General features: G+C 36.5%; 1 protein-coding gene and 1 pseudogene across 2 annotated transcripts in view; both read right to left on the reverse strand.

Annotated features, from left to right (window-relative positions):
• Positions 1-1,740: 1,740 nt before the first annotated feature.
• LOC119867102 lies at positions 1,741-5,712 on the reverse strand (annotated as a pseudogene).
• Positions 5,713-15,023: 9,311 nt separating this feature from the next.
• LIPI (lipase I) overlaps positions 15,024-16,360 on the reverse strand; it is a 40,848-nt gene continuing 39,511 nt past the window's right edge. For both annotated transcript variants that reach the window (XM_038581117.1, XM_038581116.1), the window contains one exon: positions 15,024-15,225. In XM_038581117.1, the coding sequence (XP_038437045.1) occupies positions 15,095-15,225 (131 nt within the window). In that variant the 3' untranslated portion in view covers positions 15,024-15,094. The remainder of the gene's footprint in view (positions 15,226-16,360) is intronic.

Here is a 16,360-nt window from a genome sequence, read left to right on the forward strand (position 1 = left end):
TACCCCCACATCTTTTATTATCCTACTTCATATGCCTAGGGTCCCAGCACTGGGATTGGAGACAACCCATTCAGTAAAGCATATGAGAGATACATCTTATTGAAAACGCAAGTATGCACATGCCTTTTTCTCACCTGAGAATCTTAAATAGCTCCTGTTTAGAGTAAATCCCTTTCTGTGATACACAATACTTCATGTAATCTTGGCTAACCCATTGTCTGTCTACAACTATACCATGCTACATTCTCTTCTATCCCTCTCTCTTTCCATGTACTAATCCCTAACTATCCATGAAGATCCAATTTTGTTTTTAAAAAGAATTATTTCTTCACTGAACTGGGAAAGATTAGATAACAACCAATTCTAAGTTTGCATCTTTTAACTCAATTTTGCAGTATTTTCAAACACACCAAAAAACCCCAAAACAAAACACAAAACCCAAAAAGGCATTGCAACAGTTGTCTTAAGGCAAAATACAATCACCTTAAACTGTTGCAAGTATTTTCAACCAAGGTTGAAAAATTGTTTATCCTGAACATGAAAACCTGTAACATATTTAAATTAGATATATAAAACTTGTTACTTATAGTTTTCCCCTTGCAAAGATCTGAAACAAATGTACAAATAAATAATCTACATCAGTCACAATATAATTCTGGATTATACACCACAACCAGATGCTTCTTTAATTTTAAACTCATCATCAAAGACCAGAAAAAGTCATTGTATTTTACACAAAATAAAATACTAAAATAAAATGCTAAAAAAAGTCCCAAGGAAAACAAAGACAAAATCCTAGTACTAACGGTGATGTTTAGTATCTTAATTAAATGGTGGCCAAAATGCCATTGATCAAAAATAAAATAGTGGCTGTGTATCATGGCAATGAAATCCAAGAGGTTTAAACCCTTGGCATCCAGTTTTTTTTCGATTGCATGAATGCACACTTCCTACGTGATGGGAGGGGATTAAGTAGATGTGCCACCAGCATAGAAAGAAAAAAGCTATTGTTCCCCACAACACCCAGAAAACTGGCTTTAGTAGAGACTTCTTACAAGATTAGGCAGAAACCATGAAATGGTTATTAACTGCTTGTGTCATCGATTTAATTCGGAGGTAATTGAGTCCTAAGTTTCAAAATACAAATTTAGGGGGTTGGCAAATGTTGTTGGGTTAAGTCTTATCTTTAATGCTAAAAGAAGATAGACAAGTATGAAAGTACCAGCCTTGTAACATATGCCAGTCAGAGCTCTGTCCATAGGCTGGGTAGAAGATGTCAAAATTCAGACTGTTGTTTCTCATGAGGACTCAATAAAATGAATCTTTAATGACTTGAACTGTAGGATAAGGGATCCAAAGAGTGCAGTCATTTTAAAGTACTATCAGTAAAGTACTATTCTGAACAGACTGCATTTTATTGTGAAAACAAAAGGAAATGAAGGTATAATCGGGACGATATGCCCGTATTTCATTTACAGTGCTTGAGTTCTGACAGGCCTTTAAAATGGAGGTAGAATTCAAATAAAAAACCGTGCCAATCGAGTGTCAAATTTTCACTGTAACATTCTTTAAAAAGGTATTTCCTCCAATATCTATTAATCACAAAGAAACATGCACTGTGAGTACATAACTGTATATAAGTACAGTTCTGAAAAAAATGTAGACACTAATGACATTATTATGACCAAGATGTTTGGTAGAAAGTAAATTATGATTTTGAGATCATCCAAAGAAAGCTTTTTAAACAACCCTCCAGACTTCAAAAAATTTCTTCAGGTAGTATATCTGTCCCAATGTCATGGCAACTAAAATGAAAGCTTTAAAGAAGGACCAAAGGACCACTCTGCTGTTTGTGTTGTTGTTGATGACTCTGTGTATTCTCTCTTGAATTTCCATGGACTCCTGTTCATGTTTTACAGCTGCCATTGCCACTGCCAGCTCATTAATCATTTCTTCTAGCTTGTTCTGGGGAGTTTTTATTTTTATATCTTGTCCTATGGGAGCTTCCCCAACATCAATGGTGAACATCACTATCTTTGGAGTCATGGTAGACATACCATTGCTAAAACAAAACTTACTAGGTTCCATCAATGTGAGCAGCGAATGTGTATTTCCCCCTGGACTCTTGGGCTCCTTTATAAATTCTTTTACTATCAGACCCTGTAATTTCCACACTGATGTCCAGGAAGCCACCTTCCACCACTTCGAAGATGAGGCCCATCTTGGCGCCTGAGGTGACCCGCTCCAAGAAACACTCCTCTCCATGTGCATCAATCCTGGTGAAGTAGCCTGTTTGGGGCCAGAAGGGCACCCAGAAGTACCATCAGCTGAGTGAGCATTACCACAGTGGGACCGGGAGAAAGCCAGAACTGGACTTGGGCCTCCAGAGCCGCCACCACCACCACTACTCCCTCCTCAACCGCCAGTCCTCAGCTCCTTCATCAAAACCAATTTAATCTTTTCTATAATTAGTCAAGCCTTCCCTAACCTCCTCCACTGAAAATGATACTTAGCCTTTCACCACACCACACCTTGCAGTAATCATTATTTCTGCAGTTATCACATGGTATTGCAACATGTTTGTATAAGTAGCTTTCCTAATACAATATAAATGCCTTGAGGTTAAGAATTCAGACTTTTCCATTTTTGTATTCTGTATACCTATCCTACTTCAGGAAGGCTTATTGATGAGATTGTTTGAGATGACTGAGTACACAGTAACCCCACTCCTTTCAAGGAGATGCATGAGGAACACTTGAGTGTTTGCAAAATATTTTAAACCTGCAAAACCAAGTCTTCAGAGATACACTCTCTAAAAAACATCTCAAGAAACAACTAGCATGATATTGAATGAGATTAACAAAGTTGAAGGAATGACATTACCTGACTTTGAGACTTACTATAAAGCTACAATAAGTAGACAAGACAGTGTGGTATTGGCAAAAGAACTGACAAATAGATCAGTGGAACAGAATAGAGAACACAGAAATAGACTCACATAAATACAGTCAAGTGATCTCAGGTATACCAGCAAAGGCAATAGAATGAAGCAAAGCAAAGATTATCTTTACAACAGTGGTTGAATGATGGAACAATTGGACATCCACATGCAAAAAAAAAGAAGTGTATGTAGACAATCATCTTACCCTTCACAAAAATCAACTCAAAATGGATCATAGATCTAAATGTAAAACGAAAAGCTATTAAACTCCCAGAAAATAACATAGGGAAAAAACCTAGACAACTTTGGCATGACCATGACTTTTTAGATACAACACCAAAGACATGATGCATGAAAATAATAATTGATAAGCTGTATTTCTTTATAATTAAAAACCCGTGCTCTTTATTTATTTTAAAGATTTTATTTATTTATTCACAAGAGACACACAGAGAGAGAGAGACAGAGACAGACAGAGAAGCAGGCTCCTAACAGGGAGCCCGATGATGCAGGACTCAATCCCAGGACTGAGGGACTACGCCCCGAGGCAAAGGCTCAACTGCTGAGCCACCCAGGCTTCCCTAAACCTGTGCCTTTAAAAGACAATGCCAAGAGAATGAGAAGGCCAAGCCACAGACTGGTAGAAAATATTTATGAGACATATCTGATAGAGAACTTATCCAAAACACACAGTCTTAAAACTCAACAATAAGAAAATGAACAACCCAATTGAAAAATGTACAAAAGTCCATAATAGATACCTCACAAAGAAGATATATGGATGCCAAGTAAGCATGTGAAAATACGCTCAACATCGTATGTCATTAGGGAAATGCAAATTAAAATGACAGTGAGATTCCACTACCTATCCATTAGAATGGCCAAAATCCAGAACACTGACAACACCAAATGCTTGTGAGGAGGTATAGCAAGAGGAATTCTCATTTACTGCTAGTGGCAATACAAAACGGCATAGCCATTTTGGAAGACAGTTTACCAATTTCTTATAAAACTAAACATACTCTTACCATATGATCCAGCAATTGTGTTCCTTAGTATTTATCCAAAGGAATTGAAGACTATGTCCACACAGAAACCTACACATGGGTATTTATAACAGCTTGATTCATAATTGTTAAAATTTGGAAGTAACCAAAATGTCCTCCAGTAGGTTGAGTGGATAAATACGCTGTAGTATATCTGTACGATCAAATACTATTCAGTGCTAAAAAGAAAAGAGCTATCAAGCCATGAAAAGACACAGAGGAATCTTAAATACATATTTTTAAGTGAAAGAATCTAATCTGAAAGGGCTATCCACTGTGATTCCATACCAAAAAATAAAAAATAAAAAACAAAGCAAAAGCAAAACTAGGGAAACAGTAAAACTATGGAAACAATAAAAATCAAAACTATGGAAACAGTCAAAAAACAAGTGTTTGCCATGGGTGGGAGAGAAGCTAAGACTGGTAAGTAAAGCACAGAGGATTTTTAAGGCAGTGAAAATACTTGGTATGGTATCATAGTGGTGAATATATATCATGTTATATTCGTCCAAACCCTTAGAATATACAACGCCAAGAATGTTATCTATCTAAACCATGATGTAAACTATGGATATTGGGCGATTATGAGGTATCATTGTGGATTCATCAGTTGTACCAAATGTATCACTCTGGTAGGGTATGTTGATAATGAGAGAGGCCCTGCAAGTAATGTGAGCAGAGGTGTTGGAAGGTGAAGGAGGGCTAGTAAAGTGTATTCCACACTAAGGAAGCACTTGGAGAACAAAAAGCAAAGCAAGCCACTCCATACCCTTTAGACAATTTTATTCAAGGTAACTTACTGACAGAGAGAGGATCTGGGAGGCAGGTGATCCAGGCGCTAGAGAGCTATTCTCTGCAGTCTGCATTTCATAGAGGGTGGGGATACTCGTTATCTAAAGTGATGCCATCTGTGTCCCAGAGGAGAGGGAGGGGAAGAACTGTGTTATCTCTACTAGTTATCTAAAAACTTTAGAGAAGATCAGAATAAGTCTTCCTGCATTCCAGTCAGGATAGACACACAATAACTTTGGGATCTAGAATGTGTAGCCCCAAGGAAGGTCATTGCGAAGATGTAAACAAGATGGAGGTCTGAATACGAGTTAGTATTGTCAGCATCCCTACAAGGGGGTATATAGAAAATTTCTGTACTTTCTCCTCACTCTTGCTGTGAAGCTTAAACTACTCTAAAATAATAATGATGATAATCATAGTAACAATAAAGTCTTAGTAAAAGAAAATATTTCAGGCAGTATCCGAGTTGAGACCATCTGACTTACAATCAAGCCAGATGACCAGGTTCTAATGATATCATAGCACAGCCTTGCCCTGACATATAGTGTCCACACAGCATGACTGCTCTGTAACTCCTAACGTAGCTGACACCGATGACCAATGACCAATGCCTTGCTTCTCGCATTTACAATATGTAAAGGTAGTAGTCAGCCCACACGCAGGTAATAGTGTGTTCTGTTTTTATGTGCTAGACATTATAATTACTTAATCCTCACACCAATCCTATGAAGAAAACATGATTGCTATTACCATTTCTCAGCTGAGGAAACCGAAGCAGAGAACTTAAGTGATCAGATGAAGAGCACCAGATGGTATATGGCAGATCCAAGAATTGAAGTCTGGAAGCCTGGCTCCTGGGCTTGGACTTGAAACCACAAGTCACCCCAGACCTGTTGTCGAGTCATCCTCCCACAAAGTCTGAATCCTAGACATTCCGGTTCTATGAATCAACTCAGAAGTGTTTAAGATATGAAGTCCTGAAGGACAACCAATAAATATCCTTCTGTAGCGTATTTTGTAAAATGAGATTTCAGGAAGGAAAGAGTGACAGTAACAGAGGCATTTTTCCTCTTATAAATTTATTCATCATTACGTTTTATGTCTAAATAGTTTATATGTTCATTGCACAGTTATAAATAGACATAATCTGGTAAAATGTACAGAAAATGGGCAGAGTATTTTTAATTCTGATAAAATGCTTCAAAAAAGAATCCCATTCTCAGGCTCTTTTGGGTCAGATTTAGGGACACTTGTGGACTACATTCCTTACTTCTTGGTTGGTAGCCTTGAATGTAGGTGTTCCATGTTGAATCTATCTTTGTTCCTCATACCATAACAGTTGGTACATCCAGCACTTCTCTAGAGTTCGTCTACCTACTTTAGGTGTTCTGATGTTCAGGAAGTTCTTGCCATTAAGGGATGATACTTCATGGGTGTTTCTACTGAGATCTTTTTTTTCCTCAGAAACCAATTTCACTTCCAACGCCTGAGTGGCTCAGTGGTTGAGATATGCCTTCAGCTCAGAGTGTGATCCCCCGGATTCCAAGATCAAGTCTTGCATCGGGATCCCCACAGGGAGCCTGCTTCTCCCTCTGCCTGTGTCTCTGCCTCTCTCAGTGTGTGTCTCTCATGAACAAATAACTTATTTAAAAAAAAATTCCTGCTGACATTTGAAAATGAATCATTCATTTATTCAAATCTCTTTTTGTAGTTTATCAATCTATTTTTTTAAGATTTTATTTATTTATTTATTAGTGAGAGACACACACAGAGAAAGAGGCAGAGACACAGGCAGAGGGAGAAGCAGGATCCCTGTGGGGAGCCCGACTTGGGACTCAATTCCTGGTCTCCAGGATCAGGCCCTGGGCGGAAGGCAGCGCTAAACCGCTGTCACCTGGGCTGCCCTAGTTTATCAATTTTAAAACAGAAAATAAACACTACACACCCTACTGCAACTAGGAATGATGACTGGCATTATTTTTATATGTCATCTCACAATATTTGGGGTTTTTTTCATAATATAAAGATAATAACTTAGTTGTTTCTATCATTTGTATTTAAAGTAGCACTAAATAAAATTAAATTCATAGTATCCTCCTAGACTCAGAAATTAGAGTAATTCTTAATACCATTTTAGAATATGAGAGCATATTAAAGATGTATAATTTTGTAGAAAAAGAGCTGATTTAATAAACTGGATTAGGAGGGTGCTCTTGGGTGTCTGATTTCCGCACAATTTGCAAGCACTGGCTGCCTTGTTTGAATACCTTTTCAACAATGTCTGTATAGAAAACAGCCTTGGAATATAGAATTAGTGTCTCCTTCTGGAGCAAAGGAAAAGCTTGTTTAGGCTTGTTTACTGTCCAGTATAATTTAGAGAATGTCTTTCTCTGGGGAAAAGTCTTGGCAAATGAACATTCATAATAAAAGATGGAGGTTCCCTAAACTTGTGGCTGTACTTCTACAGTACCATGGGCAAGCATCGCTTGACCCCTTTGTGTTGCCCTGTGAAAGTTGTGTACTCTGGCTATGCTGTTGCTCTGAGCAATGGGGTTTTTTTCCTCTGAGACAGAAGTCTTATGTCTTCAGCCAGCAACCATAAAAATGTGGCAGAAAAACTTGCTAGCTTGCAAGTAGGGTAGTGTCTCAGACCCTTCTAAATTATTGACTAAAGTTATTCTAAGTTATTGATCTAAAAATGTTTTAAGGTACATTTTTATACATAGATACAAGTTTGAAATGAATTAGTGGAGAGAGAAAAACAGAAATTAAGAGGAAATGCTAATAGGAATAGGATATTATGATTTTTTTAATTCCACCTCTTTTTGTTTTTCCATTTCTCTACAATTGATATGTATATATAAACAGAAAAAAATCCATGTTTCATAAAAATAGCATGCTAGGTATACTTATAGTGCTGAAGTGAATTATCCTTCTTAAAATAGTAGTTTCAGTGTTTTCAAACTTAGTAATATAGAGAAGGTTTTAATTTTTCTGTATTCTTTTATATCCCACCACTTTACAGCATTCTTATTTGTTACAAGGGTAGCTGATTCTATTCTGTTTTGTTGGCATACTGTATTACCATCTACTAATAACTTTAGAAAGGAGGACTCAAAGGCAATCGTATTTGTAGATGGTAGTAATGTATAATAGGTTACTAAAGTGTATTACATAATTTACCTGTATAAGCTATATATCATATATAGTTTCATTGTTGTCTATCAAATTTATATGTATTTTATATACACATATGTTTCCATTTCACATTTTATTTGGGCAAAATTTCCAGATAAAAATAACTACCAATAGTGATAACAGCTTTCCTTACCTTGATTCTGATTTCCCCAAGAGCAACTTGACTGTTACATTGTTAACTAAGTGAAAACTATTGATTAAAGACACATATTATCATCTTAAAAATGACATCTGTAGTTTAATGAAGTTTTATTTTTCCCTTCTATTTTTTGAGCTGAGTTTTGGATTTTGTACTGGGTTGAATAGTGCCCACCCACCCCCCAAATCCACAACTACTCAAAACCTCAGAATGTGACATTATTTGAAAATAGGTTTTTGCAGATACTTAAGATGAGGTCATGCTGGACCTTTCCTCCCTCAACTTCCATATTTCATAAGTTGACATGTTCTACCTTCAAAATACTTAAGTCTAACCACTACAACCAGCAAAAAAAAAAAAAACACTATAGACCTAGCAACCATGATAACACAGCCTTCTTAGCAGTTCTTCTGCTTTCAAATTTACTTGCCTATCAAAAGTGGCTTTCCAATACTGAAACACATTGTTACTCTCCTGTTTGAATGATATTAATGGTTTTGTATTATATTCAGGATAAAATCCAAACTATTACTGTGGCCAAGAAGATGTTTAAAATCTGGCTTCTGCCAATGGCATCACCCCCAACTCCTGCAACTATGTCTCTAGATGCTAAACTGCCAGTTCCACTGGCCTTCTTTCTATTCCTCCAACACACTTTCATTCCTCAGGTCATAACGCTTGCTACACTCTCTGCTGGAAATGCTCTTCCCTACATCCTTGCATGGGTGGTTCTGTCTTGGCACCCAGGCCTCTGTCATATTACCTTCTCCAGGAGACTTTCCCTGACCTTTTCAACTAACTCAATCCTTTAATATCACCATCTCTCTTCACTGTTATTTTTCTCACCACCTTATCACTCTCTGAAATTATATTTTCGTTACCTTATTTATTCTTTGCTTGAAACTTACTGAGTTCAAGAACCTGCTCATCTTTTACTCAGGGCTGTCTCCAACAAGATGTCAGGCACATGACATATATTAAATGCATGTTTGAATGAATGAATGCATGTCTTTGTAGGCAGGTCTAATTTACACATCCTATAAGCAGCACATAGTTTTTCTCGCCATGATCCATGCTATACTTATTTCATGTTTCAGAAGGCATGTTGCTTGACTTTTTGCTGCATAATAAACCATCTCAAAACAGTGTGTTAAACAACCACCAATTTATTTAGTTCATGATTTTGTGAGTCTACTGTGCTTCTTCAGGTCTGGGCCAGTTTTACCAATCTTTGTGTGCTGGTTTGCAGTTGTTGGCTAAGGTGTCTCAATTCTCTTCCATTCCTTGTCTCATCTTTTCAGCAGTCTAGCTTGGGCTTTTTAACATGTTGTCTCTGGGATCCAAGTGCAGCAAGTATTTGTCAGGTCTCAGCTTGAGTTACATTTGCTATTGTCCCAGTGGCCAAAGTAAGACACGTATTGAAGTCCAGATTCAGGGCTTGAGGATATTATTTATAAGAAAGATTACAGGGAGATTTGAACAAATTGGGCAATATACTGAAACAATCTATCACAGATGGAAAGCCACCATAGTCTGTCTATATTTGTTCCCCAAAGTCGAATTTTCCTGGATGTGTGGGCTATTGATGACTAGAAAGTGAAATAGTGGAGGAGAATGTGGAAAGCGAAAATATTTTTGCTCTCTGAAAGTTATTGAGTTCTAGTTGATAAATTACCATATACCTCTGGTTGGAAAGTGAAATGGAATCACAGTGCAATGGGTCAACCTCTCTCTCCCACCCCACGCACAACTCCACTATCTGCCTCAGATTGCATTTGTGTTTGGTTATTATAAATTCCTCCTGACATTTGGAAGGTTATAAGTACTTTTCCTAGATTGAAGATATTTTCAATCCTAGATTCTGTGTATTTCCCTGACTTGTTCAAATGAAAGGGAGGTAAGGATGAATCCAGCATGCTGGTGCCATCGTCATAACCTTGAGTTGCCTTCCAAATTTTTCTTTAATATATATATTCTATATATATATTTTATAATATATTCTATAATATATTAAAATTATGCCTAGATTCAAATCTATAAATATTGGTCAAGTGGGGTTTTTTTTAATACAGATTGTGGGAAAATATGGTTTAAATAAGGTAGTCCCTATGATCAGTAACTCATTATTTCATAGAAACTATATCTTGGGTTTCAGAATGAGAGTATCTTGGGGGTGGTGTCCTAGGTCATGTGGTTCTGAGAATGCATTTAGTTTGATCATTAAGATAAAGTATATTCTTAATAAATTCTAATTCTTTGTCACTCTCTCTCTTATCTCATACCCCCCCAACTTAAATAGTCTTCTGCTAAGAGTAAGCCCACTTTCTAAGTTCTTTATTCTTCATTTATTTGGACAACCCCCATGTAGAAAACTTTTTCCATAGATATTTTCCCAATTAAACATGTCTCCTACTAAATGTTAAAGAGTAACACAACATGAGCACACATTAGAAAGTAAAAAAATCCTTTGACAACTTATGGCAAGTTCAACTAACAAAAGTCCAGTGATTTCAGAATCTATGCTTGCAGCAGACTTTGTCTTTTTTTTAACCTTCAAATTGTTTCTTTTCCCAGGGAGTTTTTAAAAGACGTGAATTTTGGGATCCCTGGGTGGCGCAGTGGTTTAGCGCCTGCCTTTGGCCCAGGGCGCGATCCTGGAGACCCGGGATCGAGTCCCACGTCGGGCTCCCGGTGCATGGAGCCTGCTTCTCCCTCTGCCTGTGTCTCTGCCTCTCTCTCTCTCTCTCTCTGTGTGTGTGACTATCATAAATAAATAAAAATTTAAAAAAAATAATAAAAGACCTGAATTTTATCATTTTTCTGTGTTAATGTTTTAATGCTTTAATGATGTATGTGGAAGAATTTTTTTAAATTCAGTTCTAAATGCAAAGTATTCTTAAATACTCTGTTTTGATGAACATAATTTAAGTTAAAATCTGGGTTTACTACATTTTTAGAAAAGAGTTTAAAACACAACACAGTTAATCTTAAATGTGCTATACCATGAGAGCTCTGTGATCTCTAACCTGAACGACATGTAACATTTTGTTCTTCTAAATAGCCTGCAATCAAATGGTCACTGCCCACTCTTCCTGACTAAGCTAAAAAAGAAACTTATTGCTTCATTTAATTTTGCATTTATCATTCAACAAATATTTATGGAACCACTGAAATAAGCCAGGCATTTGTCTAAGCCCTGAAAGTACAAAGATGTATAATACAAAATGTCCTACTCAGGAAGATCACATCCTTGTAATGGATATAGACACATAAGCAAAGAGTTTATAACCCATGCTGTACCAGAGACATGATAGCATCTCTGGGAAACAGAGAAGGCAAAAGCACAGGAAGAAGCGATTTGGGGAGACATAACAAGTAAGCCATGGCAAAGGTCAAGAAAAGGACCAAGTGAGAAGTGAGGACAAATCTGAGCTAAAAACTGGAAGGTGCCGATGGGTATCAAACAGAAAAGCTGGAGGAGGATTCAACTGAGTCCTAGAGAATCTGGGTGAATGATCTGTTGCTTTGAATCTTCAAACACTTTCTGCAATATTATGTTCCATTTGAAACACTTTAATCATGACTGCTAGCCTACATGCAAACACATTCTTCTATGTCCCTGTGAGAAATAATTCTACCCCTAGCCAAGAGCCAAGCATTCCAGAAACTTAAGCCATGATACAGAAATCCAAATTCAATTCAACACCATCTGCATAACCAGCTGTTCACCTCCCATATTGCTTTCTTTTTTCATGTACCACATGTTCATGGGAAAAAAAGAAATTATGAATGAAAATGTTATTCATGCTATGAAGTCCTACATTTCATAACCCCAAAGTCATCCACTGATGTTCTCTGACAGTGTCGTTTATGCCACTTGGAGAAGCAGATTGTATTGTCTTGGGGCAGGACTCAGGTATTTGGTAATTTTAATAGGGTCTTTATACGAAGATCCTAAAGGCACATGCCAGAAAACCAGTACATGTGTCTGGCGATTTGCTTAAATGGTTACATTCAGCAAGCTCCTTGGCAGTTAGTAGGTACTCACCAACCACATCACAGTTTCTGAATCGCAGGGCTTCTTTTTGTCTTATGCTTCTTTTCCAGTGGATTTGACTTCCTATTCAATATCCACTTATTCATCCACAAACATTTACCTAATGCTTATTATATATTCAATAGGCAACATACAAACATATTTCTCAAGTATTGTCAATTGTTCAAAGGATTTTTTTTCCTCTTTTATTTCCTTTGGTCACTGAAGGTAATAAAAGTACCTAACTTATAGGGCATTGTTAAGTACTAAATGAAATAGTGCATATCAAAGACTTAAAACACAGACTGTTGGGGCACCTGGCTGCCTCAGTTGGAAGAGTTGATCTCTGGATTGTGAGTTCAAGCCCTACACTGAGAGTAGAGTTTACTATGAATCAATCAATCAATCAATCAATCAGTCACAGACTGGGGATCCCTGGGTGGCGCAGCGGTTTGGAGCCTGCCTTTGGCCCAGGGCACGATCCTGGAGACCCAGGATCGAATCCCACATCGGGATCCCAGTGCATGGAGCCTGCTTCTCCCTCTGCCTGTGTCTCTGCCCCTCTCTCTCTCTCTCTCTCTGTGTGACTATCATAAATAAATAAAAATTAAAAAAAAAAAATCAGCCACAGACTGATTATAGTATGCATGCATTATGTATTTGTTATTAATATTATAATGTCAAAAAAGATTAATACATAGTCCATAAATGTTATGATCCATAACAATACTTTTATGAATATAAAAATTCTATTTTGTCTATTTTATCTATTTTGGCCACACATACATACAAATTAAATAATTATCCAGTACATCATAATGGTATTACAGCCTATAAAAGATGCAGTTTGGTTTTTTTTTTTTAATGTATAGTTTATTAAAACAAACAAAATCAAGTTGGTCTAGGATTATACTTCCTTGTCATTTCAGTCAACCATTGTGGGAACAAAGGTATGCTTTGTTGCTTTGTTGGTGATTTATTTTTTTAATATAAAGTTTATTATTCCATGGAAACACAAAGAAGGCATATCAATAAAATAGTAATATAGTATTTAATTATATAAATCCAACATTAACCTAAAAATAATCAAACTATGTTGTTGAGAGGACTTTGAAAGACAAAGTTGAGTCTGATTCTGTGATTCATGCCAAGTAGGCATTCTAAAAGATAAGAATTTAAACATTTCATCTCTCTGCTTTCTTTTCTATCTGTTCCAGAACAGCATGTCTTCAAAGCAGCCTGGCATAGTATATTTTGTGCATAATGTCTATTTGTACCTTTTGTTGTCCCAGATAATTGCCTTAGAAACCTGTGCTTCACTATGATCTTCCAAAAGGTGCATTCTTTTCCTCTTTTATTTTTGATCTATTATTTCCACAAATTAAAAAAATATATATTAAAAATATTGCTTGAAGACTATGAACTTGAGATCAGAGGAATCAAAGCCTTCTTCCCTTATCTGCCTTTATCTTTAAAAAAAAAAGGTGGGGGGGGGTATTTAGGATCCTGGAGAAGTTATTGCAATATGGAAACCTAAAAATATTTTGTAAGTTTACATCTTCAAGTTATCCTGGAGAGATTCTATCACTTATGGCAAGGAAGTTTTATTATGATGGTTGCAGGATCCATTAATATATTATGAAATAAGTTCCTCTATTTCCCAGAGACTCTAAACAACCAGGAAAAATGCACAGTGGAACAGTGCATTTTATTTAATTTTAAATGTCATTAATATCATAAACTGAGACTCAAAAGTTGCTGGGGATATCTGGCAAATTAATTGGAGGGGATTAGAAAAATGAAGTTACATGAAGGTTTGTAGTTTAAGAATATAGGCAGTCTGGGACACCTGGGTGGCTCAGCCACTGAGCGTCTGCCTTTGGCTCAGGGCATGATCCTAGAGTCCCAGGATCCAGTCCCACATCGGGCTCCTCACAGGGAGCCTGCTTCTCCTTCTCCCTCTGCCTATGTCTCTGCCTCTCTCTCTCTCTTTCTCTCTGTATCTCTCATGAATAAATAAATAAAACCTTAAAAATATATATATGAGAAGTCTGTGAGCAAATGCCTAACCTGACAGAGAGGAGAGGAGAAAACAGGTATCTCTGCAGACTTGAGTCAGAGGCCTACGGAGTGAAGGGCTGAAACAGAAACTGATGGAGCTGTTTTCAAGGACTGCCAGACAGCTGAGGTGCAGGCTGCAATGATTAAATCCCTAGACAAAAAGTAAGAAGCCTTCTATTTGTTTCTGCCTGGAACACACAACTAATATATCAAGGGTCTTCACACAATGGCCCCAGTTAACGTTCAAAAGACTTATTAGACTAATGAGTCATGGCAGATGTTATGTACTGAACTGTGCCCTCTCAAATTCGTATGCCAAAGCTCTAGCCCCCAGTACTTCAGAATGCGACTATATTTGGAGATAGGGATCTTTAAAGAAGTGATTAAGTTAAAATGAGTCCATTGGGGGCAGGGGGGGCTTACTCAATCTGACCAGTGTCTTGATAGGAAGAGGAAATCCAGACACATGAAGCAGACACCATGCACAGAGGAAAGACTATGTGAGGAAACAGCAATTAGCAAACAGCTGTTAGAATATATTCAGAATGTGAGGCACCTGGATGGTTTAGTTGGTTGAGCATCTGACTTAATTTTGGTTCAGGTCATGATCTCAGGTAATGGGATCAAGCCCCACATCTGGCTCCACACTCAGCATGGAGTCTGCTTGTTCCTCTCCCTCCCCCTGCTTGTGCTCTCTCTCTCAAGTAAAATAGAAAAAATCTTTAAAAAAGAAAAATATATACTCAGAATGCTTTACCATATGCATTTTAATATTTTTCTATATTTTTTATTTTAAAAATTTATGCAGGAAGTAGTAATATAGAACCCTCAGATTGAACAATGTATTCTGAACAAATACATTGTTCCCATTTACAAATTCTTTAATTCACAAACAAGTTTTTATATTTGATGGCAGAAGACATTTTATACTTCCTTTGATGTACATATGCTTGGATTGAGAAATACTTCTTCACTTTCTTTAAGTACAAAATTGTATATGCAAAGTGGTGGTCTGTCGAAAGAGAAAAAGAAAGGAAATAACTATTAGTAAAAAGCAGCAAAGTTTATTTTTTCCCTCATAAACATTAGGCTATTCAATGTCTGTAATTAATTAGTTTTCCAAATGCAGGGACAAACCTATAGCATCGTTTCCATTTCATCTCATTTGGCTACACAGGGATGAAATAGACACAATATTTATAAGAAAGAAAAAACTCTCTGTGTTTCAATTCCTTCTCTCCTTGATGCTTCATTGGGATACTTACTTTATATGAGAGATATTTTTGGTTAGTGAAATAGCTGAAGCCTGAACTCAGTGCTTAGTGGCTGGGCCATTTTTTCTACTATGATAGCCACCATTAAAGAATGGGGCTTAATTGCATACACAAATATTCTAATAATTTAATCAATCCTATTTTCTACCTACTAAAGTAGAAATAATAATGAGTAAAGAATCCTGTATCTTGGAGAGATTGTATATTTATCATTTGAAGACTTCTAAAAAGTCTAGTCACTGATGAATTAAGTAAGCATCTTGTCTAGTTTTTATCTTCCTGTTAAAGTTTTAAAAATCTTAAAAAACCTTTTTAAAAACCTTAATAAGGTAATCAAGTAGGATAAGAAAAAAAATGGTTAAAGTTCAGACAAGGAGCTAAAGAAAAAAATGGTTGAAATAAATGGAAATTTCCTGTGTGAGCAATAGTAACTTAGTCAAGGAAAAAGGGCAATTCAACTGCACAGGTGCTGACAGCTCACATTTACTTGACAAATGCATTGCTTTAGTTCAAGATATACATTGCTCCCAGGCTCCTTCTAGTTTGGTTAGGATATCACTGAGCAAGTTTTTAAATATTCAACAGCATTTTTAGGTTAAGTTATTCAGTTTTTAAATAAATCAATTTTCTACACCTGCTAATATGTTTAAAAGTAATAAAATATAGACATTCATTTTTAATTACAAAAAGTGGTACAGAATACTACAGTATCTTCCATAAAGGCATAAAAGTAAATGTAAAATGGTAATACTTCAATCTTATAAGAGTTTTAGGTGTTAGCAAAAGTAGCTTTTTGTTACGTTATCAAAGATCATCGACTTGCCTTCTTTATTAAGAAATAAGTATAGGAATGATTTTACCACTTTTCTAAAC

This window comes from Canis lupus, chromosome 31 (genome assembly GCF_011100685.1).
Source record: "Canis lupus familiaris isolate Mischka breed German Shepherd chromosome 31, alternate assembly UU_Cfam_GSD_1.0, whole genome shotgun sequence".
Taxonomy (NCBI): domain Eukaryota; kingdom Metazoa; phylum Chordata; class Mammalia; order Carnivora; family Canidae; genus Canis; species Canis lupus.